Consider the following 27,749-nt stretch of genomic DNA (forward strand, 5'->3'; position numbering starts at 1 on the left):
TTTGAAGTAGAATATAGATTGTGATGTTACTTATATCAACCATAAGTAAGCTAAAGACAGATGCAGATTTATAGTTAGTTATAGTGCTTTTCACAGCCGCAGAGTGCAAGGTAAGCAAAGTAAGCTACCCAGAAAGCCAGCAGAGCCCAAGTAAGCGGCACTGCACACAGAGAAGTCAATCTTACGGCAGAGACCTCAGTCTGAAGAGAAGTCACTCTCTTTTTCAGCTCCTCTCCTTGAGCCTCTTTGGCATTTAGCTCTTCCTTCAGTTGCTCTACCTGCCACGACATTATTATTCTTTTACATTAAATTTTTTCCTGTCAAATGTCCTCAATCTGCACGGAGGCAAATCGTAGCAAAAAAACAAAAACAAAACAAAAAACCAGCCAGCAGATTCAACACTTGCCAAACCCTCCACCCTGGCAAATATGCAAGATCTCTAAAATAAAACAATTCTTCCTAAGCTGCATACAGGAAAGATTGCACATATAACAACAAAGATGGCGTGTCATTATCTAGAACACACCACCGGTTCTTTGGTAATGAGACAAACTGTGGTAATTGAGAACAATTTGAGAAAAAATTAGCAGCTTAAAGAGCCAAGTATCAAACACTGCTGAAAATAAAATGCAGAATGTTTTTAATTTGATTATTATGCAGTAGATCAATAACTGGATCTCCTTTAAAAATAATAATCAGGTCTTTTGAGGTCTACTGCCCTTTTGTGTTGCATTTAATTGTGATTAATTTCCCCAAGAACACTGGATGGTGCTTCTGCATCAGTTTATGAAATAAAAATTGCTACTGTTTGAAGAGCAATACTCAAATTATGAAAAAGAATTAACTTTATTTCATCATCATGAGGGAACTCCATTTCAACAATTTGAGTGTGTGTATATATACTAGTAGAGAGGGTGGAATGCAAGTGCCTCATCTGCTTTGTGATTAGTTGGTTTAATTAGTTTCTTAGAGGAGTATATCATTGCCTAACAGATTGTGTTCACTCATTACCTTGTTTTTCATGAATTTGGAATGGCTACGATACACCTCCATTTGTTTCATTTCCTCCTCTCGTTCCTCTGTACTGAGGGCTCCATTTGACTTCAGCATCTGTATCTCTTCTTCCAGATCTCGGAGTCCACGCTCCATGGAAGAGATCTTAGAATCCTTCAGACACAGTGAACAATTGGCAAATTAGTCTTTCATAAATTGTGAAATCACCCTAATTTGGCAAAACAGAAAACAGGCCCTCCTACAGAACACTGTCAGTCAGTGAAGAAAGACAAGATGGGAGAATCTTCCATTTGTTGAAACTTGAAGCCCCAACACTCTGAAAATATTCCAGCAGTAGTAGGAAGAGCAAATAGCATTTTCCGTAATCTGGCTGGATGAAAAGGTGTTGCAGCTTGGCTCTCAAGCGAGATGGAAAGGATGGGGGTCCTCAACACATTCTGCTCATCAACTTCTTTGTAAAAATCCTATCTCCTGTGTAGTCAATGAATGCCTATGGTTTAATATACCACAGTCTGCTACTTATGGTTAAATATTAAAACCCGAACAGCAAAAGAACAAGAAATATTATGCCCTTTGCTCTGAATAGGCACCTCCTCTTTCATGTAACTGTAGAATTCTTACCTTCATCTCTATAACAGTCTGCAAAGCTTTAGTCTTGGCAGAATCAGGTGCATTTTCAAAACGACGATGCATTTCCTGTACAGAAAGAAATACAAGAAGGCTAAGCACAACAGACTTCATTCAAAAGAGTAAGAGCAACATTATCCAACTATTTTGGATGACCTTTCACATCAAATAACAGACATCTACAGTCCACTGAAATGAATCTACACACAAGTGAAATAGTTATTAATCATCTGCCTTTCCTTTCCAACGACTAACACTCTACAGCAGGCAGCTGAAGCAACTTAAAAACCCCAATACCTTTCAGCTAGATGATTCCTTATATGGTCTTTTCAAACTTTATCTTCTGGTGGGAGGATAAAAATACTTTTTAAAAAGAGGATTAATAAATAACAGCAACAATCTGGTATGTACTTAACAAGCTGATAAAGCATCTGTGCCAATAATACTCCTACACGCCCAGAGTAGCAACCACCTAGTTACTGATGACGACAGCTTTCTCCAGAGAGACAGCAAGGGATGAGAGAACGTTCACTAGGTTGTTCATCAAAACAGCCAACATGCAATGGGTGTAAAAGTGAGCACCTATATTTCTGTAAGTATTGCAGAATAAGCATTTCTAGCATAAAAAAGCTGAATACAGGGCTGCATGGTGCCAGAGAACCAATTTTTCTTTGTATTTTACAGAGTAGAAGCAAACTATACTGTATTTTCTTCAGTTTTTCATAATAATCTTCCACACATAATACACAGGAGTTAAGGAAGCAAGGGATTAAGATAGTGGGAGGTGTCAGAAATTCTGGCAACTAGACCCACACACCTTATTGTCGGCAACATTGACACAGATGGCTAGGGAGTAGCACACCAGCTACTAGCTCTGTAGGGGCCATGTAACATATATTAGCAAGGGCAGGAATGTGGCCTGCTTGCCTGCAATCCTGCAGCAGTTGGGCCAAACTGAGCAGCATAGCAAAGGCCCCTCCCCATTTTGCTACCTGCAATGACTAAAGGAATCTCCAAACAGGAGCAGAACACAAAGGTGTCATCAGTAGCAAAGGACATCACCCATGACACCAACCTGGCAACAGCAGGAATCAGGAAGCACACTTCCATGTACCGGTAATCTGTCTGTTCTGCTACATTCCTTTATTTTGGCTTTCATTTTTATTATTAGATTTTGTAACTGTGAAATAACACTAGTGTTTCCAGTATGAAAGCATTTTATTGGAAAATCTAGAGTGCAGTTGATCCTAGCATGTCTTGAAGTTATCACCAGCTGATTTGTGTTGACCTTTAAGCCCTATCAGCAGTCTGACGTATCATTAAAGAAATGAATGGGATGCTGAAACTACTGAAAGCCTAGAGTAGATGGGGTCAATTCTTTCCCCAGCAACTTCTCAAAATAGGATGCGGAAAATAACTTAGCATTCTGTCGGTACCATAAATTTCACTTTGTGTATGTATGGCTACAACATTTCAAGAGCACTGGAGTAAGTTTTTATACTGCTTTTATACTGCTTCTGTTCATTCCTGTGTGTTAACCCCCCCTCCCAAACTTTACAAAACACTACAGGGGTTCATTGTACTCCAGAAGTAAATTTTACCTTAGTGGCTTTATCTTGATATAGGAAGTAACACTTTCATAGTGCAATCTTGCAACACTGATTTCTTATGTACAGTGTTCTTTTGGGGGGAAATGCTTACTAGACTACTGAGGTACATTGGACTCCTTCCATTATTTACCACAAGCATTTCATGTCCACAAATTTTCATTTGTTTGCTTTCCCTTCTGTTTTCTCCTCCAGTGCTTCCTGATAGCCCAATAAGGTTTGCCAAATTGGTGGGATGTATATTTTCCCTAATCACAGTTCTGTTTGCCCCTAACAAAACAACAAGAGACCCAGCTGTACACAGCTAGAGACTCAAGAGCTGCTCTGCACACACTGTTTATTCAGCTAGACACAAAGAAATGGACAGATGTCCTATCTGCTATAGAAAAGATAACAAATCATGGCAGCAATGCCATCATTGAAAGCTTTTAGTAGTTAGCTGTAGAATATATGTGCCCTCAGCTTTCTATTGTAGAATGATGGAATTCTGAAAGTGCTTTCCCTTTACTTTTCAAGTGGTCAACTGTCATTTGAAAAATGTCTATCTATACATAAATGTAATTTATGTTTTTAAAATGTGGAGTCTGAATAATTCAAATGTTTTCATTAAAAAGATTAAGGTAAAATTAAGTTTTTGATTCAATGTTAAAATATATTTTTGGAATGCAATAGTAATAAAATCTGCTTTATGCTAAACTGGAGTTATTCTGAAATCAGTTATATCTTTACTTCCAGCTCAGGAGTCAATTAGATTGTCAAAACAAATGGTGTAAGAGGTGGAAAGCAACTATACCAATGATCCTAAACTTTGCCAAACCCTTTTTTTGGTCCAGTCTTGCTGTATGATGAAGAACAAAGCCATTACATTCAGAAGAGAACAATTATAATATCGATTATTTAATTTCTATACCACTTAATATATTTAAAATATCTCTGTGGTGTACACAAAACTGGAGCAACAACAGAGAAGTTAAACAAAATATTACAAAAATGCACAGTTACATATAAAAATGTTACATTTATACAAAGTTACTAATGTAGATATAAATCAATATCCGTTCATTTTCCTTCTGGCACACCCTCCCTCTCAGCCTCAGGGAGGGTCCAACAAACTCAGAGGGTTTCCCAGAGGGTCCAAAGGATGGGAAAAGGATCCGCCTCCACTCACAGCTCTTTCTTCACCCTCTGTCCTTTCCTCCTCCAGCTGCAGCATTTCAATTCCAAGTAATATAGTATTCCAATTTAGCAATTTGCAGGTAGCTTGAAGAGACTAAATAGCAGCTTATTTTAAGGGACAAGGAGAGAGGAATGTGAGGAAGCACCCAATCCACAGCAATTTAATGATGTCCCTTATTTCAGAAAGCCCTATCTCCTTTTTAACTCCTTGGAAGAAGCACTGAAGTTCCATGGTGTCCCTTCTTTCTTACGTGGCAATCTAACAACAATGGTTATCAATATAAAATTTCTACAGATTTCAAATACATATAAACAAATACTGAGATTTCCTCATCCCATTTCAGTAAGCTTGGGTGAATGTGAGCAAATAGGAGTTCATGATTTGTACTGTATTTATTCATCAGAGTAAAGGAAGCAGCAATAATGTCAAACTTGAAGAAAATAAAAAATGGAAGGCTTTGGCATCTACCATATAATTAATAGGCTCTGTTTTCAGGCCACAAAATTCCATGTGTGAGGAACTTCTAGCTAACCCAAAGGTTTCTATGTGCACTGCAGAACAAAGAAAATCTAGATTTGTAATTTGTTAACAGACTTCACATTGAAGGAGCTAAGCCATAATTAAAGCTCTAATTAAAAATATAATTAATTGTCCTGAGAAGAACAGCTTCTAAAAGAATTTCAAGCAACAAAGAAGAGCCAATAAAATTAAATAGATCCTTATTATAAAAGTAATCACTAAAATATTTGGAGGGCATTTCTAATCATATTCTACAGGATAGTTTCCCACTAAACCTGCATTTGCCTTAAGCAAGGTCAAACATTATTCCTCTATAACAGCAGCAACAAGGTGGGAGGCTGCAGGCAATACACCACCATCTTCTGGACACTGAATACGTGTGCAGGAAAGACAAAACTGATGCTCTTTGGACTTAATGCTGGTTGTACCAAAGTATCTCTCCCCCCACCCCCCACCCCAAAGAAGAGTTAACTGGAAGAGAAAACTTACTAAAATAAGTTCAATATTTATTTGGAGCTTCCAAAATTGTTAGTAATGTGATGTCATTAATTAATCTATATATATATATATAAATGTTCAAGATGGGTGCGCGGACACAAAGGCCTTGCTCCGTAACCGCTTGACCGGGTGCCTTCAAATTTGGACACAACATTCCTTGGCATATGGGAAGGTTCTTAGGTACCTAGACTGCAAAAATATCACACCTTTCCCAGGTTAATCCGTGAATTTGTGCAAAACAAACAAACAGTGCCCTCCAGTGGACGTCAAGGCAACACACGCTTTACAACAACAGACTTCAGAAGAGGGTGGGAGGGGGAGCGGAACTTGAGGTTGCCTCAGCGAATAAGCTGTTGGCAGGGGAGGGGCCGAATCAACCTTTAGCTACCACCACCATAACAACTCCTTGCCTCAGGCTCGGCGGAAGTTCATGGGCAGAAGCTGTGGGAAACCAGGTGAGAACCGGGGGGGGGGGGGGGAGGGGGGGAGAGCCACAGCAAAGCATGGCCGGGCCAGCTAGTATACTGATAATTGTTTTCCACAGATTCAATTAATGCCTGTGCTGCCCTTGAAAAGTATTCAGGACTTCTGTCATGGAAGCTCATCTGTTGAGACACACAAGGCAACAAGGAAACATCTGCTTGGTTTTGTGATAGTTGTAGTGACCACCTGTTTGCTGGGTCTAACTCAAGGTGCTGGCCTTCTGCTAATATGAAGTGCCCTTCTTCGTATATTGTCCCTACCACTCACCCTTTAATACCTGCCCAAAAGGCCCTACTTGAAATTTCCTTCACCAAGCTACCTAAAATTTGCATGCATGCAGCAGAGCTTTGGGCATCATAGGACACAGCAACAGTTATGTTTAACAAATATTAGGATGAAAAAAACTTTCTATTGTGCTCAATTTTCAATTGAATCTGAAAGTGTGAATACTAGTGTATCAACCTAGTCCTTTATTCCTTCATCAGACCACACACGTCACTTTCTACCTTACTTTCTGGCAGTGACTGTCTAACCAATATTATGCTTCTTTGTTTACCAGGAGTGCTTATTGCCCAATGTTATTCAGCTACATTTAGCTATTACTTTATGAATTATTTACATCAAAAAATTATAAAGAATACAATACTATAAAGTGCAATACTTCTTCACTTTAAATAGTGTGTTTTGGACTATGCAACCAAGGCAGCAAATGATTTCTTCAAATACCCTTCATAGCAAAGTGGCTGTTTCCATGGAAATGGCAGAGCAACCATCCATTACTGCTGCCAAGATTTCTCCTTATTCTTCTAAACACAGGTAGATGCTCATTTCCAGCTTTCTAATGAAACTACACACAAACACACAGGACTAATATATAGCAGCATCCTCAGATGGTTACACAAGTAGTATTTACACACAGAGAGAAAATAAATACAGCTTGCCATTCTGCAAGCACAAGTTCCTGGCTGCCACTGGTGATTCTCCCTCCCCCATCAGAGGATTGTAAGGTACATGAAGGCCAGGTTCCAACCATGTATGTCTGATCTCAATTTAAGACTTATGCTCTTGGGTGCTACTACAAATCTCCTCTCCCTAAGTCCAGGTCTAGAAGTGTGTGGATCTCCAAAGCCCAACATTTCAAATGTTAGCTTTCTAGCTGTTGTGGAAGGAGCTTTACTATTTTTATATTACTGCCAGAAACACCCAAGTCGTTTGCACGCATACATCCACACACGAAGAATATACTGGATCTTGTACTGAGCACACTTTGGTCCAAATGGAATTATGTGTAGCTAGACTACAACTCCTTTCATTCCCAACCACTGGTCATATTGACTGGGGCTGGTGGGAAATGGGAAGTGAGACTAGGGTAATGTCTGCTGTTTCCAGGAACTCTTCTTGTTGTGAGACTTTTGTGGGTGAGCTGAGAGTTTGGACCCTCAGGTGAGAACCAGGAGGCTGAGAGGGAGGGTGTGTCACAAGGAAAATGAGCAAATTGATATATATATATTAGTAACTTTGCATTAATGCAATTTTTTATGTTACTGTGTATTTTCATAATATTTTAAATTGTCTGTAGATCTTCCTTTTTTATCCTTTTTAATTAAATAGACCCTTCCCACCTCTCTTTCCCTCCAACCTTATACTGTATATATCTGGAAACAGAGACTATGTAAGTACTTTTGTAACCAAATAAAATATTTAATAAAAATATTTTTCTAAAAAAATAAAAATTAATTCAATAGAAATTAATTAAAATCAAAACTATTAAGAGCTAATTATTTCAAGTAAACCTGGGTTGACAAGAGAGAAGTCTGAACTGCAAGTAATAAGGTTAGACAGTGGAACAGAATCTCATCCCAACTCACCTCCCTTAGCAAATTGTTCTCCTTTTCCTTCTGCTCTAGCAAGGTTTCCAAGTGGTGCACATGCATTTCTGCCTCAGCCAATCGTCTAGTCCGCTCATGATCCTCCTCTGTTGCTTTTGCTGACAGCCCCTTGCTCTGCAACATTTCCAACAACTTTTTGATGGACTCATCACGAGCATTTAAGGTCTGCTTTTGCGTCTCAATGCGCAGCTCCATTTCTTCCAAGGTTTTGCGGAGCAAGAAAAGTTCCTTGGCCTGGCGCTCATGTTCTGCATGAAGCCGTTGGAAGTTCTCCTCTGTAAGCTCTGTTACAAAGTGCTCACTGGATCGACTGCTGCTGTCTTGCTGAAAAAGCTGGTTCAGGTCCCTCTGGATCCTAAGCTCATCCTGAAGAGCTTGGATTGTCATCTGCATATGCTGGAAATAATAAACCCAAATCCATGAATTCACTATGTTAAAAATGGAACTGTAAAGAAATGTACAACATGAGGGGCCCAACTCTTTTGCATAACAAACATATTGCTTCCCCAAACATTGAAATATGATGAAAAGACAGGCTAATAAAACAAAGAAAAAATAACATTTAATCCCATGTTCTTTGTATGAAAGCAGCTTTCTAAATCTTCAGCAACCAACCTGAGCAATGCATTGGGGAAAATTACACTAATCTGCTCTGAGCTTGTGGAATAGAGAAGTCTTAACAGAAAGACATAACAAAAGAAAAGGGGGGTTGGGAAGGAGAAGGTAAGACCACAGGGCCAACACACCCAAAAAATAATTCTCCTTGTAGGTCTTTTTTGCTCCAGAGCAGAAGAAATGGGCAAGCAAGAGTTGGACACTGCTGTTCAATCTGCCTATGATGCCTTCAGGCAGCTGTTCCCAACCATCCACTCTCACTACTAGATTACCTTGGAGCCTCATCACAGTACACAAATTGTCAGGGACTGGCTGAATGAAGAAGAGTGGTGGTAGGTACCAGCTGGGGAACCCCGAAGGGAAACCCCAGAACAGGACAGCTCAGAGCCAGAAGATTGGTGGTGGAACACAGAGAAGTCAGAGGGAGAAGATTGTAGGGAGGTGTCAGATGCTGAAGGGGCAACAGGGTTTAGTGAGCAAAGAGAGCCGGTGGCAGGGAGCTGTTCCGACTCAGAGGTTGGGGGGGGGGTATCAAGAGCTTGCTGAAGAATCCTGGGAGTCTCCCTCTCCTACTGTGACAAGCTCCCCCCCCCCCCGATCTCCAAGAATGCACAGGATAATGAGAACAGACAGTGACCAGAGGTGCGTAAGCATAGTTTGAGACGGCTTGTGCAACATCTAGGGGTGGAGACTTAGAACAGTGCAGAGGGAGGGAAAACCCTCAGTCCTGGCAACTGCTCTATGGCAGCAAGAGCTGCTGGGAAGTGTTCTGCGTTGCATACTATTTCCTTGAATAAATAGCTAACTTCACTGACAACTGCCTCTGCCTCTTCATTCTGACCTGCATCTGACTCCAGCCTTGACCATAGCTGTCAACTTTCCCCTTTTTGCGGGAAATTCCCTTATTCCAGCGCCGTTTCCCATTGCAAACAAAGGGAAAGTTGACAGCTATGGCCGTTTCCCAATGCAAAAAAAAAGGAAGGTTGACAGCTCTGGTTGACACATATTGGGCTTTTAATTTTTTTAAAAAAGTAAGCAGGAGCCCTTGTGCAAGCCTTACACTGCAATCCTAACAATATCTACTCAGAACAAAGTCCTACTGAATTTAATAAGGCTTAGGATTGCAGCCTTTCAATTAAATATCACCCTTGTGCAAGACATCCATATTACTTTCTCAGAAAACAAAATACATGAAAATGGACACATTCCACCAAGCTTCACCCACTGGTATAGAAAACAAGCAGCAGAACAGCAATGAATACTCATGAGTGACTGAAAGAATGGGCATGTGTGGAAGCCAACATGTCAAAAGCGTACCTGGAAAGCTGGTTAAGCAGGAGCAGCCATATTTTTCTTTTTAAATAACATTTGGGGTGGAAGAGGAAGGATGATGCCTAAAGCATACTACAATGAACTAGAAACACTAAAAAGACTTCAATTTCTTTTAAAAATATCTGGCTAATCTGCCCTTAAAATCAGTTTGCATTATCAAAAAACAGAATCTGCTTAATGCATATTGGAAGCAAAGACCTGTCTGTCCGAAGGGATTCCCTGCTGACAATCTGTTTCCACCCACTCAGAAGAGCTAGCAAAGGAGCTAATGTCAGGTGTCCAACAGGCCCTTGCTGATGTAGAACGTGCCAACTCCAACACATATTGCCATTCTAACTTTATAATTGCTCTGGGACATCAGACCTGTTATTTTGTATTTCCATACAAAGAGCTATTTTTGTAGTGTTTGAAAACTTCATTTAAAAGCAAAGCTATGATTTTAATAGGGTTTAATCTATCTGGCAATCCCACAAATCAACTTACATTTAAAGAAGTTCTTGTGCTGAATTATCTCAAAGGCAGCAAAAAAGGAAAGGGATTAAAAATTCTGCAGATAAGTAGCCTGCTACTAGTACATTTCTCAATTCTGTAAGGCTCAGGAAAATGACTCAACTTGGTTTAAGGGCATACAGTACATGTCAGTGCATGAATAGAAAATACAATCACTATACAATCACAGAAAGTAACTACAGGATGCAGGAAAGAGGAAGCAAAGGCAATTTGTTCTATTTATTTTTATTTTATTTACTAAATTTGTATACTGCCCTTCACGTGAAGATTACAGGGTGGTTCGCAACATAAAACTACAAATGCCCCAGTGAGCAGCCCAGCTGCCAAATTTGCACCAGCTGAAGTTTCCAAACTGTCTTCAGAGGCACAACCCTACCTTGAACCACTGTGATTGGGTACTCTCCTACTCTCCCCAGATGGGCACATCCCACACCTTTCAATTTAAAAACAACAAAGTCCCTGAATTGAAAAACACATAAGTTAAATCAGGTTCTCACAGCCAAGATAGTCACAGACCTCCTCAGCAGCCTCAGCTTTTGTAGCTGCAGTCAGTCAGGGCCCTGTCCTCTTAGGTCAGCTGGAAAATGTCTGCAAGGCAGGAAGCAGGTCCCCCATATTTGCATATTTCCTGTGAATAATTTGTTTCAATTGTTTTTAATTCTGAATTTTAAATTGATGTAACCTGCTTGGGGACCTGCTGGTGAAGGGTGCGTAATAAATTTAATAATAATAATTTATTATTTGTACCCCGCCCATCTGGCTGGGTCCCCCCCAGCCACTCTGGGCAGCCTCCAACAGATATTAAAATACATTAAAATATCACAGTTTAAAAACTTCCCTAAACAGGGCTGCCTTTAGGTATTATCTGAATGTCAGATAGTTATTTATCTCCTTGACCTCTGCTGGGAGGGTGTTCCACAGGGCGGGCGCCACTACCAAGAAGGCCCTCTGCCTGGTTCCCTGTAGCTTTGCTTCTCGCAGTGAGGGAACCGCCAGAAGGCCCTCGGCGCTGGATCTCAGTGCCTGGGCTGAACGATGGGGGTGGAGACGCTCCTAAAAATTAATACCATTTATGAACATGTTTAACTCTATAATAGGTGGGTTTTAAAAAGACGTTTTCGTATTTTTTAGCTGAGAACTATATTGCAAAAAGCAGGTAAGTACAAATTTTTCCCCAATAACTATTAGAAAAATTGTTGGAATTGTCTTCCCAAAGAGATAAATAAAAATGTACTAACTTATATCCTTTCATAGGGCATTCATATAAAATGAAATGAACAGAATTTGTTTTGAATGTATCTATTTGGCAATGGTCCAACATGTGTGTTGGTGCTGTAGATAACTGATGTTAAAACAAAAGAAATTGCTTACAAAATAATGTATTTCTGGTATTATATTCCTTACAATTTGAGAAGGATGTATAGTTCATGAAGTTCAAAATGTTGACAGAGTGATACAGTGGAAACTCTACCTGTCTGTCTGGAGGCTGAAACAGGTCGCTGGGAGAGGAACTGTTGTGCGCAGGTGTGGGTGGCAATTGCCCGCTTCTGCGCATGTGCGAACAGCGGCAAACCCGCCGGTTACTTCCGGGTTTGCCGCGGACATTGGGCGAAATGGATGCAAGCAGAAGCGGACGTAAGAAGAGGTTTGAATGTAATCTGATTTATCAACTTTATTTGTATCTGTTAAACCTTTGTAAGAATGCAGGCCCCTGCTGGATCAAGCCAAAGGCGCAACTGGTCCAGCATCCTAGTCTCACCAGAGGCCTGTAGGAAGCCTGCGAGCTGGAGATGAGCGCAACAGCACTCTGCCCATCTGCTATTCCCAGCAACCTGGTATTCAGAAGCATTACTGCCTCCAGCTGTCAAGGCAGAGCATAGCCACCATGGCTGTTCTTCATGAATTTGTCTAATCCTCTTTTAAATTTCCGTGTGCTGCTCTGATTCGCCAGAAGCAGCTTAGTCCTGCTGGCCAAATGACCCGGAAGCTGTCTGCAGACAAACGCTGGCTCCCTCGGCCTATAGAGCAAGATGAGCACACAATCCCAGAGTCGTCCGCGACTGGACTTAACTGTCAGGGGTACCTTTACCTTTTTACTTCTGGTTCATTTACTTGCCTGGAAAACAGGCTTTAACTTTGTTTGATGTCATCAATTCAGTTTTAAGAGACTGAGAGAAGATTTTAAAACATTTGTATTGTGGTAAATTTATATTTCATTTTAAAATGAAGGCTGGTTTGAAAGATAATATAATTGATGTTTTAAAAATCCAAAACAAAATGTTAAAAATCATAATTTAAATCTATTTTTATCCAGGCTAGGCTCTATAAAGGAAAGTGATGGCAACAACAGTTCAATGACAAACATGGAACTTCGACAAAATGCTAATCAGCAGTATCTGAGGAGGGAAATCTATGACTGAGTACACCTGAGGAGATTACCAATATGCTAACATATGGACACTTTGTAGCATTATGTTGACAAGACCGTCTGCTGGTACAGATGCCAGATGAAGACACAGCATGGAACTTGTCAAATCACCACTGATAAGCCAGGGGGGGGAAATGCCTTACATATTAAATTAAGTGTAATCAGATGTTCATGATTTGAAGATTAATCAGAGTCATAAAAGATTGAAAGACTTCGTACCTAACAAATCCCTTTTACTTGCGTTATTACTTTAAAAAAATGTAGGCTATTCCTTTCAAGAGATTGAAGGAGGACAGCACCATTGGGGCGGGGGGGGGGGGGTAACAACTTGGTCCTTGCATAAAAAAGAACACAAATAAATCGGTGGTATTTCTAGTCCAATACTGACCACTTGGTCCACAATTACACAGAAAAATAAGAATGGTGCTTAGAAACAGTAGGAATAACAAACAAATATTTAATGAATTAAGGAAACAGAAGTAATTTGCTAAAGGACAACCATGTTAGCCTGCTGTTGTAGTAGGATTTTACACTTCAGAGACAAGAAAATGTAGCCCACAAGAGCTACCAAGGATGGCACAGATTCTGTCCTTCCTTGTTCTGGTCAGCATCCCGTTTGTCTTCTCTGGCTCAAGTGAATGTGCCTCATGGCAGGTGATGAGATCAAGTTCTAAAGATACTGATGGGGGAACTCTGAAGGAGTGTTTGGGGGTGGAACAAATTATCTTTTCTAAATATAAGGTAGCTGGGATTCCAGACTAAAACCAAAAGGGACAGAGAGGGCATGCAAGGCTGAGGTGGATTTGTATTTTTTCCCTCCTTTAATCTCCAAGCTTTCCAGTCACTGCTGAAGTCTGAACACTTCAACTTCTAATGTTTCAAACTGGTAGCTTGAAGTGTAAGAGACTAAACACTTATAAAAGAATAAATGAGAACTGTGATGAAAACAAATGTAATGGTCTGTTGAAATATTCTATTACAAAGATGGGAAAAATTCACTTGAAAAATGTATGCTTGTATCAAGAGATATTTTCTTATTTTAACACCTTTTATAATTTTTTAATGTTATAAAATTCCTGAATCTAATTGCTATGGCTAAATGCCCTACTTTTCATCCTCTACTATAATACTGTTACAGATCTGTGGTAACAAAGGGTACCTATATAACTGCTAGAGTTAGTAAATGTTATAAATTAATGAAAGGGTAGGATGTAGCTGATTTTTGGACTATTGAAGGGAAGATGCCAGGCCAGTGGAAAAATACAGGCTAAGCTCCCTTTCCAGGCTAGGGCATCACCTGGGATAGAAGCCGTTAAGCATGATGAAAGGTGTTGGTGGCTCATCACATGGAAATCCTTGCGTCTGTGCCAAAGGAGGTTGCCAAGGTTATGCTGAGCAATGCCGTAGGTTACAGGAAAATTATCACCTCTTAAAACTAGGCTTGGAATAGCAAGGAGAAGGCGGGTGAGCAGACAGAAGGGGAAGAGATGCTTGGCAAAGGGTTTTCTGGGAAGGAGAAGCAGGAATTGGGAAGGCTCCATGTGGGGGGCTGAAGGGCAGATGCCATGCGATGCTGGCTGAGGAGGCTGCATTGAGAGGCTGGGGGCCATGACTGACTGCTGCTTGGGATCCAAGCTCACTGAAGTTATGAGAGGATCAAAGAGGGACATTATTTGGGTGTAATGTTTTGGAATCTTGCTACTGCTCAGCAGAGATTGTGTGTAGTGCACAACACAACCCTTGTAACAATATATTTCTAAGACAGACATCAACACAGGGCAGGATTGGCCATTATCTATTTCTTTGTTAGGTTTCCTAGCTGGAACAGCAATTTATGTTTTCTTGGCTAGAGTCCACTTCAGCTGTATAAGGTTACCTAAGAAGTTTATTACTGTACTGTCAGAGAACTCAAGGAAAGAGACCATCTATTGTTTCATTTCACATGGGGCTTTTACAGAAGGTAGAAGCAGAACAGGGCCTGTCACGTGCAAAAGACTCAGGAAAAGGCTGATAATAGCTACCTGTTAAGAAAACTAAAACTTGTGGACCCCTGATATCTGAATCTTCTAATATAGCCAGACCATTTAGTATATTAATGGAATCAAACTGACATTCTGAGTGCAAAGACTGAATCTATGCGCCTGGATAATTGATCACGTACCAATTTAATCAGTAAAGACAAGTCAGTCAACAACAAGAGGAAAAGCTACCTTGCTGCATGAGCAGCAGACAGTTCAGCTTATAGGGGTGGGGGGGCAGAGTCCACACACGAAGGACATGGGTGTGGAAATATTTTCCAATAGTGGGTGGGGCCAGACCCACACACAGACCCTAAACAGATGCACAAAGCTATATCCAATGGAAACAGAAGCAAATATTTAATTCCAATTAATTCCACTCAAATTTCACCTATTTTCTCCACAGATTTTTAAAAGCTTTCCAACACACTTTTATCTGTTGTGACAGAAAAAACCAAGAACTACTCAGTAATCCCAGGAGAATGTAAACAACTTCAATGTACAGTTGAAATGCAAAGTCCTGCTTTTAAAGTCTCAAGCTTTAAAATTTAACTGCATCCCATAAACTGTATGTTTGCAGTTGCAAAAACCACACATGATGTTTTGTGTATTTGCAAATAAACGTCTACCTCTCTGCTTACATTTCCCCTCTCTTCTTGTAGAGGAAGGAGGTGCAAAAGTTTGCACAACATTAAACTCTGTTCCCGTCTCAGATGTTCTCTGCTAAATAATGGAGGGATGGGAGGCAGGACTGCCCCTGCCACTTAGCAGAGGTGGTTGCCTCAGGCAGCAGATACTGAGAAAAAGGAAGCAGCTGTGAGGTGCTGGAGGTGTATGCCATACAGCCTGCTCTGTGGCCTGAAGGAAGCCCACTGTCCTCAGGTTCACTTTTCATAATGCCAGTGCTGAAGTAAGATTCAGCCATCAGTTGGGTTGGCTTTTTTCCATGGAATGGTGGAGGTGCCATCTTGCCCTTCATGTCAGGCAGCAAAATGTTTTGGGCGAGCCCCAAAGAGATCCAGAAGGTTAGATGAAATCCAGCTGCAGCCTGCACCCAGCAAGTGCTTTCCAATCCCTGGAATAGACCCTTGAGAGCTAATTTTGAATGTTACCGGGGGGGGGGGGTTCCTACTGCTATCAGAAAGCAGTGTTTCTATTACTGATGAGTAATTGCATTATTCTGACTATAAATGCTGATGAAGTGGAGAATAGGGAACACTCATAAAACAAAGACTTGGGGCTCTCATGCTGCTGTTCACAAAGGGGTGTTCTTAGCTCCCCAAAGCAGTCAATGTAAACTGCATGCAAACCAAATTGTGGCTCCATAGAGTTTTTAACCTACACCAGCCAACCTAATTAAAGCCTTGGGCTGCAGCTGTTCAGAAAGGGGTATTCTGAAGCCCCAAATGTCCTCCATGGAGGCCACTCATGAACCAGGTGGTGGTTCTGTAGAGTTACGGCTTTACAAAACCACCTTCCCCATCAGAAACTATTTCCTCCCTCCTCAATGCAGTGGCACAGGAAACTGCTCGGGCACCCGGAGTGGCAAACATGACGTGCACCTGGGGGCAGGGCGTCACTATGTAGTGCGTGTGTGCAGCGTCGCTACGTGCAGCGCATGCGTTGTATGCAGCGATGCTGCACATGCGCTGTACATAGCGGGTTGCCGGCGGCGCCACTCCAGTGCCGTTCGGACGGTGCCGGGATCCTCTGCTTGTGGCTGCAGCCGCAGAGGATCCTCTACATGCGGCTGTAGCCGCGAGCAGAGGATCCCGGCATCATTTGTACGGCGCTGGAGCATAGCTGTCAACCTTCCCTTTTTTGCGAGAAATTCCCATATTATAGCATTGGGAAAAAGGGGGAAAAGGGAAAAGGTTGACAGCTTTGCGCTGGAGCCTTGAAGATATATTTTTTAAATTATCAGATTAACTAACTGATAGGACGAAGTGTGTCCACAACTAGTTCAAAGAAATCCCTAGCCCAAAGCCCTAGGTGGAAAAACCTGTTTATAATAAAATTTAGGTTGATCAGATTTACTTTAAAGGATACAAATGGACAATAGATATAGATGGCATAAAACAAGTTAATTAGAGGTGGACTAATTAGCGTGCCTGGTTTGTGTATCTCATTACATATTCTACATTGCTTTTAAATAGTACCATTTATTTTTTGGACTACAGTTCTACCATCCTACCATTATAGTGGTAATTATAGTGGGCTCAGAAAATAAAGCTCTAACAGTTTACTTAAATGAATAATTAGAATGGGTGTAAGGAATGACAGAAAGCCAGCATACCCCTACCTCTCATTGAGTAAGAAACATTTTCAGTGATGAAAAAAAAACCCAGTCACATGTTTACATGCAAAGACAGTTCTATTTTTTAAAATAATATTCACTTTCAAAGTTCCAAAGCATCCTATTTATTCCAGTTACTATTTAGATTTCAAGAGGTGTCCTTTCAGACAGATTCCAAAGTAGTATTTGGAAAAAAAATTGGTCTTTCACAGCCAAAGTTCTAATCAACCACAAAATTTTCAATAATTCTAGAGGGACAGTCCATTTAAAATCATTCTTTTAGATTTTGCCCTTTATCCATGTATTATGAGTTATATCAAACTAAGTCATACTTAGAGCAGACCCACTGAACTCAATGCACTTAAGTCCATTGGCTTTAATGGATCCAAGTACAGTGGTGCCCCGCTAGACGAATGCCTCGCTAGACGAAAAACTCGCTAGACGAAGGCATTCGTCTAGCGGAAGGCTGCCCCGCAAGACGAATTTGTCTATGGGGCTGCCTCGCAAGACGAAAAATTTTTTTTTCTGTCTAGCGAAAACCGCGGTTTGCATTGGTGCTTCGCTAGACGAAAAAACCGCTAGACGAAAATATTCGCAGAACTAATTATTTTCGTCTAGCGGGGCACCACTGTATGACTAACATTGTTTATTTATTGCATTTATATCTAACCTTTTTCTCCAAGGAGCTCAAGTGGTGTACATGGTTTGCCCCCTCCTCATATAACCCCCACAACAACCCTGTGAGGTAGGGTAAGCTGAGAGGGTGTAACTAGCCAAAGGTCACCGAGTGAGCTACATGGATGAGAGAGGATTGAAAAACTAGACTCTCGGGTCCTAGTCTGACACTCTAACCACTATACCATACTGGTTCTCAACAATGCCTATCACCCTATGGTTTTCCTTATTTGAACTGTGAACTAGAGAATTAGTTCTGATGCATACAAAATAAATCAAAAAATCAAAAAATTGTTCAGTAGCACCTTAGAGAGCAACTAAGTTTGTTCTGGGTATAAGCTTTCGTGTGCATGCACACTTCTTCAGATACACTGAATGCATAGTTTGGCACTACATGAAGAAACTAGACACAATCCTGCAGTTCATATTCACTCTCTCCTTCCTTAATACACCACTTACTCCTAGGTTCTTGACAAACAATTGTGGAGACTGACTGACTGGTCTGACACAATTCTCTCGATTAACAATAGCTCCTGTCAGGCAAGAACTCCAACACTTGCAGATTAATTTTTAGCCAGGTAGGGAGCAGCCACCACAACTTGTCTGTTTCCCCCTTACTCCCCCCACCCCATTTGAATAATGTAGTGTGAAAAATTATTTGGTTGTCAAAAGTATACAATGATTCTAGATTCAAAATCAAAATATTAATTCAAATTAAGGATAGACATGAGGGAAAAGATAGCATAAAAAGAAACAAAAAACCTTACACTAAGTTAGACAATCTTAAATAACTATTTCAAAGGCACCTGTGTGGAGCAAGGATCACCCATTATGTTTAGCAGATTTCAAATTTTCATATAAAACAGTTTTCATTTAAACCAAGTGGAATTAGGGGAGGTAGATCTTCCATTCATTGTATGGACATGTGAGGTTGGGTACACGTGTAGTAACAAGCTTTTGAATGCAGAGGAGCAGCCAGGGAAATGGGCCACTGGTACCTTTCAACAAACCCAGGAAGGCTGACATAAAAGGTGAGACTAGGGAGAAATTTCCAATCTACACCTGGTAGAAAATGACCAAGAGTATTTCCAGCCTGTGTGCATGAAGGATACTTGAAAGGTAACTGTTTTTGTTACATAAACAAATATATTCTTCAACTGAATATGAATCTAGGTTTTATTCTGAAAATATTTTAAGACCTTGACCTTGTCAAAAGAAACTTCGACTATCTTTCAAAGGAAGTCTTTCATCAACTGTTCCCTACAGATCTTAACAACATGCAAGGAGTTGTTGGAAGACATACATCTTAGTATTAAAAAATATACCCTGCGGCCACAAATTTTGTAACTAGATTGTGTATTATGAAGAAATACTTCATTAGATCTGTGTTGGATCTACTGCCAATGGATTCAAGTGGATTTAACCAAACTGAAATGCAGCGAGAAAGGGAATAGTTTCTCTTCGATTTTTCCATACTATTTATAATTTTATAAGCCTTAAAATCTAGAGTCTAAATATTCAGCCATATGTCACACAAGAATTTGACAAACTTCCAGGAATATTTGCTGAGTAAGTGTAACTATTCCTAGACAGAGGGCCTTCTTAGTAATAGTAGCCAACACATCCAACAAATTCCACATTACAAAGATATAAACCTCCTGCTCACTTCCTGACAGAGAACACTAGCAAAGAATCCTAGAATTATACTGGATTGGGCTGGAATAGTGAACTGATGGGAAAGGACTGGATGCTCCCCCCCCCCGCCCCCCGCTTCACTATTCTCTTATGCCATTACCTAAAGCAACATAGCTGCAACGTAGATACAAAATCCGAGACAGGAAAATTGTTTTTCCATGTTACATAGTGCTACTTGGAACTGAATATACTAACTCTAGATCAATAGAATAATTTGTCTCAAGTTCAAGACTGCCAAGGAAAATTCTCTGAAACACATTCATTAAAACAATTGTATTTACCCTCCCCTTGCAGAATTCTCTTTAGGTTACTAACCTGGTTTTCTTCCTGCACAACTCGATACTGTTCTTTCCAAATAGTTATTTTTGATGCCTCATCTTTCCTCAGGGCTCTTTCCTTCTTGAGTTCAGGACTCCAGAATGTCTTGATACTGTTCATGGAGGAGCTAAGTTTACTTTCTTTCACCTCTACATCCTTGCGTAGTAAATCATTTTCCCGCAACACTTCCTTGAGCTGCGTCTGCAGGTCCATTATAGTGTTGTCCCTAGCCTGGCGCAGTGAATGAGGCACTGTGGATGCCATGCTGACAGGAGGAAGGTGATGCTCTCCAAATGCTATAGTATCACTGGCAACCCCACTACTGGCAATGTTGGGGCTGCTGCCCATAGCAGTCATCCTAACACCGTAAGGCAGACGCCCCCCAGATCGTCCAAGAGTCATGGTGCTTTTAGGCGTGTCTGCACCCACGTTCTCATGGTCACTTAGGTACATAGGGCCCGAAGTGGCATAGGCAGCATTTAAGGATTGGATATTTTCCATAGAAAGAGTTTTGCCACTGCCACCCCCAGTACTACTTCCAGAACTGCCACCTGTGCTGTTGGTCCGACGATGGCCCAGCCGTGGCGATCGTGGCAGCCTTGGTGAACGCCCAGGACTCTGGCTACTTGGCTCAATTTTACCAACTGACCGAGCACTTCCATACATGATTGAATTTATGATACAAGGTAACCAGGTAAGGACGAGTTCCACTAAAGTTTCTTGACTATAGTTTCTAGTCTACTTAAGGCCGATCACTGTTTATAGTAGGTACAAGCTTTCATTTCTGAAGACATAGTTTCTTGGAGCCAATCATCATCTGTAAGAGAAAGAAAGATATTCAGTTTCCATTCTCCAACAAGTGTTGGTTCCTTATTTTCTGTGAAGATTCAAACATGCAAATGGAAAAATGTCTCTCCAGTACTTCTGATTGCCCTTTCTGTTCAAGCTCAACAATATGTTCAGGCCTCAAATTATGAAAACATATGATTCTACCAAACAGCATGGATATGTAACTTTCAATATACCAGTATTCCCTTCCAGAAAATTCAATCCTATGCATTTTTACTTGGACGGAATTCCTACTTTGCTCAATGGTACCAGTTTCGATTGAACTTTCAAGTGAACTTGTTTAGCGCTGTTACATGCATACAGAGCAAACCAAACCAAAAATTATCTCGTCCCCTTGCTTCTAAGAAATGTAATTCTGAATTACGGCATGATCACAAGCTTTGCATTAAGTGGTCCAAGAAGTGGTTAATGTGTTTGGAGAGGGTGCCTGGCACCTTGAAGGCATTGCATGGCTGCTCCTAAAGAAACCATCCATCACAAATGCCCCTTAATTGGGTAAGGTGCTCAAGAGGATGACAGCAGCCACTGATAATCACTGAAATTTATTGTATTGGCCCATTTCAGGTTTAGGCCCAGTTTTAAGACAGACTCTGTCTTGGTCACCCTAATGGATGACTAGCAGGAGTGCAATCTTCTTGTTCTTGTTTGATTTCTCAAGTAACTTTTGATACCATTAACCATGGTAAAGGTAAAGGTAAAGGGACCCCTGACTATTAGGTCCAGTCGTGTCCGACTCTGGGGTTGTGGTGCTCATCTCGCGTTACTGGCTGAGGGAGCCGGCGTACAGCTTCCGGGTCATGTGGCCAGCATGACAAAGCCACTTCTGGCGAACCAGAGCAGTGCACGGAAACGCCGTTTACCTTCCTGCCGGAGTAGTACCTATTTATCTACGTGCACTTTTGATGTGCTTTCAAACTGCTAGATTGGCAGGTGCTGGGACTGAGCAACAGGAGCTCACCCCATTGCGGGGATTCGAACCACGGACCTTCTGATCAGCAAACCCTAGGCTCTGTGGTTTAACGCACAGTGCCACCCGTGTCCCTTATTAACCATGGTATCCTCTTCAATTGTCTCAATGAGTAGCAGGCAATGTTAGTGGTTCTGCTACTACCTACAGAACAGCATTTGGGGATTATGTGTTTGCCCCTTTGCAGTTGTGTGATGGAATGCTACAGGGCACCATCTTGTTCCAAGTGCTCTTTAATATCTATATAAAACTTCCGGGAATGGTCATTAGGAGATTTGGGGCACCGTCTCATGCCTCAGGAGAGATTGTGATCTGAATACAATGGTGAGCTGGATGAGGACCAACAAACAGACTGAATCCTGGTGAAGGAGAGAATTGATGGGTGAGCAGCTCCCAGGTCTGCTAGTTCACCAGTTCTGGACAGAACAGCACCTATTTCTTCAAAGAAACAGGTGCATAGTTTGGGGGTACTCCTAGATCCATCTGGTGGCAAGGAATGCTTATTGGTATACCAACTATGCCCTTTCCTTAGTACAGTTTTTATTTATAAATTAAATTTATAACTTGCCCTCCTGCCTAAAAGAGCCCATAAACAGTCACAGGCAAAAAGGTTAACAATATCCCTGCTAGTTGAAGGGAAATCTAGAGTTTAATATAACAAGTGGGATGGACTTACTCTTCAGCAGGTCTATAAAACATAATGCCCAGAATCTTAATAGAGTCTCTGGGGTTCCCAATGTGGTCACACCTACCACACCGGTCATTGCAACATCATCAAGGCAAGGAAGCAATGCTCTTAAAAGGGAAAAGGGCTGACCTACCAAGAGTTGCAAGTGCATTCTTTGACATTAGCCTCTCCCTTAAATTAGCAGCCAGGGTAAAAAGGTGTGCGGTGTGCAGTGTCTGACGGGCAGAGAAGGGTGTGGAATGGGTGGTGGTTGCTTAAGGAGCAGACATGGGTGACAGACATTTAGGCAGGCAGGATGTAGGTGGAACTAGTTTGGGATGCAAGGGGGTTTGGGAGTGCAGGTATGGCAACCCACAGTGAATTAAGTTTGATAACTATGGGTCACACTGAGCTATGCAACCCCTGATAGTTTGGGCTTCCAATGTGTTGTGCTGGTGCCCTTGATGAGTTAACCAGTAGTGACTGCAAATCCACTTTGGCCCAGCCATGTCTTTATCTGCCCAATACCTGATGGGGTGGCCTCACCTAAAACACCTCACAGACCAAATGGAGAGGGCTGGTAGGCCTGATTCAGCTCATGGGTTAGAGATCTCCCTATCCCAAAAATAGGACATGGGAAAATGGTTTAACTTAGAAAGAGCTTGGAGTCACAGGGTATGCTCTGACTGCAAAGGGACAATTATATTGGTAAATGGATTTTGGCAGACAAGATATGGATGAGTGGCATGCTAGAATTGGATGAGAAGGGTCTCTACACTGACCCTTTCCACCATCAAAATCAGTTATTTTTCTGTGAAGAATTATGTCTGACATTTGCTGAAAGATGGCTGAAAAAGTGTGGAAGAGTTCATCGCAAGGTCAGAACATCTGTTGACTGGGAAGAAAGGAATGACACTGATTGCATTGTCTGAGGACTGACTGTTAAACCAATTAATAAGAAAACTACCAGGTATTCAGAATAGTAGTAAAAATTTATCAGTATCACAGTGTTCCACTAAAATTGAGAACATCACCAACTTCCTCTGGAAGTTCACCATACTTCCCCAGATTTTGTGTGGTAAAACTCAAGTTGTTTATGCTTTATACCAAGGATATGGGGAGGGGGAAAGCATGTGGGGAAAGAGCAGGAGACCCCAAAAAGCCACACAGGCTCCTACTGTTTCAAGGAATTTAAAAAGGAAATTCAGTATTTCCTTAATCTATCCTATTTTTAAAATCAATGCCAAAAAAGAAAATGAATCACATCCTGACAGCAGCAACAAAACGAGTGGTGGGTGTCATACCATCTGCCATGATGAAATGGGGGTGGGGTGGGATCCCTAAATATATAATTACATGAGAGAATGAAAAATTATTTCACTGCCATTTAGTCACAGGAAAAAAATGGAGAAAAAATTCTGGGACAACCATTTAGGTCCTACCATCAGATTTGTAATGTAATAGGGATGAAATTTTGATGGCTGCTTAAATGAATTGGCCCAATACAACAGGCAATACAATTCCAAATCTTTTCTTTTTTAAAAAAAACACCCTAAAAAACCCACCAAAACTACACAGCAAGATATTGGGTTGGATATAGACCAGGGAGGGGTAAGGAACCCTTTTGGCTCAACAGGCTAGATCTTAATCAGTCCCCATCACTGCCAAACATCTGTGACAGGTAGGCTGGAATGCACTCAGTTCAAGCTCCAATAATCTGCAGTGGCTGGCTACACTTCTGAGTTCCTCATGGGGAACTCAGTGCAACTGACCTAGCTGGCTTGCTCTCACTGCAAATCAGCAATGTCACAATTCGAAGCACATTTTAAGGTTTCCAGTCACACACTGGCAGCCACACCTCCACACATTCCTCACTGGACATCACAGATGAAAGGAGGTAGATGTGGTTTGGGGAAAACAGCCTCACAGGCCAAACTGGGAACTCTGTTGGGTCAGATCTAGACTGCCATTGCAATTCTTTACCTGCCTGATCAGAATGAAGTCTCAATATCCCATTGAGTTCAATGGGGCTTACATCCAGATAAGTGTGTAGAAGAATGGGGTCTAAGTTAGTGTTACTGAAATCAATGGCACAAGCTAGTCATGACTTAAGTCCCACTGAGCCACATCACTTTTACCTTTGTCACCACAGCTATATATTTCAACTGCCATAAAACAAAATAAGAAAGGTTATACCCACTGCTTAAGATCCACAAAACTAAATTAAAGAAGTGTTTTTTGGTTGTTCCTTTTTAATTCTTCCCTTGGATATATGTTGCAACAAGATTTATAGAGTTGCTACATTTTGGTTCACATCATTCCAGGTCTCCCTACTTTACCAAGTATACATAGTGTTTGGAAGTTACAAGACTGCTACGTAAACTAGCTGAAACACAAGAATATCTGCCCTAACAATACAGGTGAAACTTGAAAAATTAGAATATCGTGGAAAAGTCCATTTATAAAAGCAATTGTTTTCATTAGCTACTGGAGTTTAATATATAAGATAGACTCATGACATGCAAAGCGAGATATGTCAAGCCTTTGCTTGTTATAATTCTGATGGTTATGGCACACAGCTGATGAAAACCCCCAAGTTGAAATTGTTAATTTGGGGTTCTCATCAGCTGTACACCATAGTCATCACAATTATAACAAATAAAGGCTTGACATATCTCGCTTTGCATGTCATGAGTCTATCTCATATACTAGTTTCACCCTTTAAGTTGAATTACTGAAAGAAATGAACCTTTCCACGATATTCTAATTTTTCGAGTTTCACCTGTATATTTAGAAAAGATAGAGAAGAAAAACACGGAACTACAGTCAGACATGGAACTGGCAACCCTGGCAGAGGTGTTACGAAGTGAGAGGATACAGTTCCTGCACAGAAATGCAACTGTGAGATTTGCAATGCACACCACTTATTTAAATTCCAGGGTATGGTAACAGGTCCTTTAAACTGTCCTTCCAAATTCCAGTATCCACAGACCATAGAAAACAACTCTGAATGTCAGAACTACAGACGGTGTCACAACATTAAAAAACAACAACACCCCCCGTAGTTTCCCAGAGAAAGCAGATTCACATGATATAACAGGGGTAGGCAACCTAAGGCCCATGGGCTGGATGTGGCCCAATCTCCTTCTCAATCCGACCCGTGGATGGTCCAGGAATCAGTGTGTTTTTAAAGGAGTATGATGTGTGCTTTTATTTAAAATGCATCTCTGGGTTATTTGTGGGGCATAGGAATTAGTTCATTCTCCCCCCCCCAAAAAAAAATAGTCTGACCCACCACATGGTCTGAAGGACGGTGGACCGGCCCACAGCTGAAAAAGGTTGCTGACCCCTGTGATATACAGTACTCTTCAATGGTTGATATGAGGAAGCAGATGGATTGGCAACTGCCTGTGTGCTGATAGATGTTCTACACATAAACTCACCACTGTAAGACAATGATAGGGACCAAATATATACCTCCAGGCCTCTCTGTCTGGTCCTCAGAACTCACAAGGCCATGTCCACTTATGGCTTGTTCTTTGCCCTCCTTTAGAGTAGCAGAAATGTGACCTGAAACTAGTATACCTCTTGCTTGTTACTCCTGACACAAGGCCATTTGGCTGAGAGAAATCAGCACCCTGAAGTAAGACCTACAGAGCCATTTCCCCCCTCAAAGCTTAGCTCATTTTCCCCTGCAAAATAGTTTGACCTTCAATAAATTATCAGATTAAAACATCCCACAAAGCTGTCTATTTTCCCTCATGAGAAGAAATCAAAAGCTATCTCACTTGTCTTCCTTCTAAACCTTTACCAAATACTTACTGTATTTACTAGTTATACGCAGCAAAAATATTCAGGGACTGTTGTAGCTGGGAACTTTTAATCTTTAGAAAGAGACTTGCGGGCAAATGGGCAAGAACAACAACAACAAAATGTTAGTGACCCTATCAGCATTTTCCAAAGTACCGGTATATACAGGAGTAGCCAACATGGTGCCCTCCAGATATTGTCAGACTACAACCCACATCAGCCCCAAGCAGCATGGTCAATGATCAGGAATGAATGGGTATTGTAGTCCAACAACTAGAGGACACCACACTGGTTACCCCTATTATATGCTTTTAAACCTGGAGCAGTTGCTGCGGGCATCATGCAGTAGCTTCTTTCAATGCTCCATTCAAATGCATGCATAATTCCCACTTTTAAAAGCCACACTATTTTCTTCAGCTCTCCCCAGATTTCCCACTCCTTCACACACACTTCACTGGTTTATGCTATGCAACCGGGATAAGTTTTTTTAAGGAAACAAAATCAAATCATTAGAATCAGAGCTGGTAGAGGAGCAGTCTCCAGTCAAATGCTCATCTCAGATGCAAACTACAGGAAACAGACAAAGCTGTCTTATAAAGCTGATCTATCTAGATCAGTATTGTCTACATGGTCTAGCAGTGGCCCCCTAGGATTTCAGGTGGTGATATTGATGGGTGCTGCTGTGGACTGAACCTGGAGCACCACTCTACATGAAAACCAGGTGCTCTACCACTAAGCTACCATCCTATTTAGCCTAGACCCATTGCACACCCAACATTTTTGGATTATAGGCCTACTTGAGGATCAATTGTGGATAGCACTGGCCTAAGTTAGAGTTTGTGCAAGGATTAATCCTCATCCCGGCAAGGTGCATCACAAAATACAACCAGTCCATAGCTGTCAACTTTTCCCTTTTTTAAAGGGAAATTCCCTTATTCCGAATAGGATTCCTCGCAAGAAAAGGGAAAAGTTGACAGCTATGCCAGTCTTGTGCTCATTATTCAAACTTTCTGTGCAGCTAGGTACACATTTCCTTCAGCTTTGGATAACATGCATGCCTTAAATCAGCCTTTGCCAATGTAACGCCCTCCAGATGTTTTGAACAACTCCGGTTGGCCCCAGCCAGCCCAGCTGGTGAAGGTTGACTTATATACTATCCATCATATGTTAAGTACATGAACTTAGGGCAGTTAATGATGCTTGGAAAATGGATTCTGACTTTCCTAACTCCTGAAACTGGTATTTGCTTGCTCTCAGGATGTGCACAAAAATACCATCTTAATTATGCCACTGTCAGCTTGTTCTTAAACACAATCAGGCAAGGCGTATTCAAACTAGACCTGTCACTTGATTCTTCTTTCCAGAGGCATTTTTGCTTCTTACTCACTATTTAAAAAAAATGGATTGCTGTGGGTGGAGAAGTCTGTGTTGTGTAATGGATGAACATGCCTAAAAGCACATCCCTGCAAAGCAACAACCAGACAAAAATAACAAAATACCAAAACCAGTACAGGAGGGGCTATCAGTGCATGTACGTTTATCAATTCCTAGCAGACACAAACAGAATGAACAGTATAATACTAATATACCAAAAATTACATTTAGGATGAGGAACACCAATGACATTATGACATGGGAGGGGGGAAATAAGCCACCCCTCCCTGTACTGACAGAAGGACTCTGTACATGGGTTTCTCTGGCTCCCAAAGTCCAGAATATAACAGTTTTGCCCGTTTATTATCTTATTATTTTTTT

The 27,749-nt window shown here is 41.2% G+C and overlaps 1 protein-coding gene across 18 annotated transcripts in view; it reads right to left on the reverse strand.

Annotated features, from left to right (window-relative positions):
• The window catches only part of ERC1 (ELKS/RAB6-interacting/CAST family member 1), a 160,057-nt gene that overhangs the window by 129,929 nt on the left and 2,379 nt on the right, over positions 1 to 27,749 (reverse strand). For 14 of the 18 annotated variants that reach the window (XM_033161556.1, XM_033161555.1, XM_033161552.1 and 11 more), the window contains exons 2-6: positions 19,699 to 20,518; positions 7,794 to 8,210; positions 1,636 to 1,710; positions 1,012 to 1,167; positions 195 to 278 (exon numbers count right to left, since the gene is read on the reverse strand). In XM_033161556.1, coding sequence (XP_033017447.1) covers positions 195 to 278; positions 1,012 to 1,167; positions 1,636 to 1,710; positions 7,794 to 8,210; positions 19,699 to 20,367 — 1,401 coding nt within the window. In that variant the 5' untranslated portion in view covers positions 20,368 to 20,518. The remainder of the gene's footprint in view (positions 1 to 194; positions 279 to 1,011; positions 1,168 to 1,635; positions 1,711 to 7,793; positions 8,211 to 19,698; positions 20,519 to 27,749) is intronic. The other 4 variants (XM_033161557.1, XM_033161554.1, XM_033161567.1 and 1 more) reach the window with 1 other exon arrangement.

This window comes from Lacerta agilis, chromosome 10, assembly GCF_009819535.1.
Source record: "Lacerta agilis isolate rLacAgi1 chromosome 10, rLacAgi1.pri, whole genome shotgun sequence".
In the NCBI taxonomy this organism is placed as follows: domain Eukaryota; kingdom Metazoa; phylum Chordata; class Lepidosauria; order Squamata; family Lacertidae; genus Lacerta; species Lacerta agilis.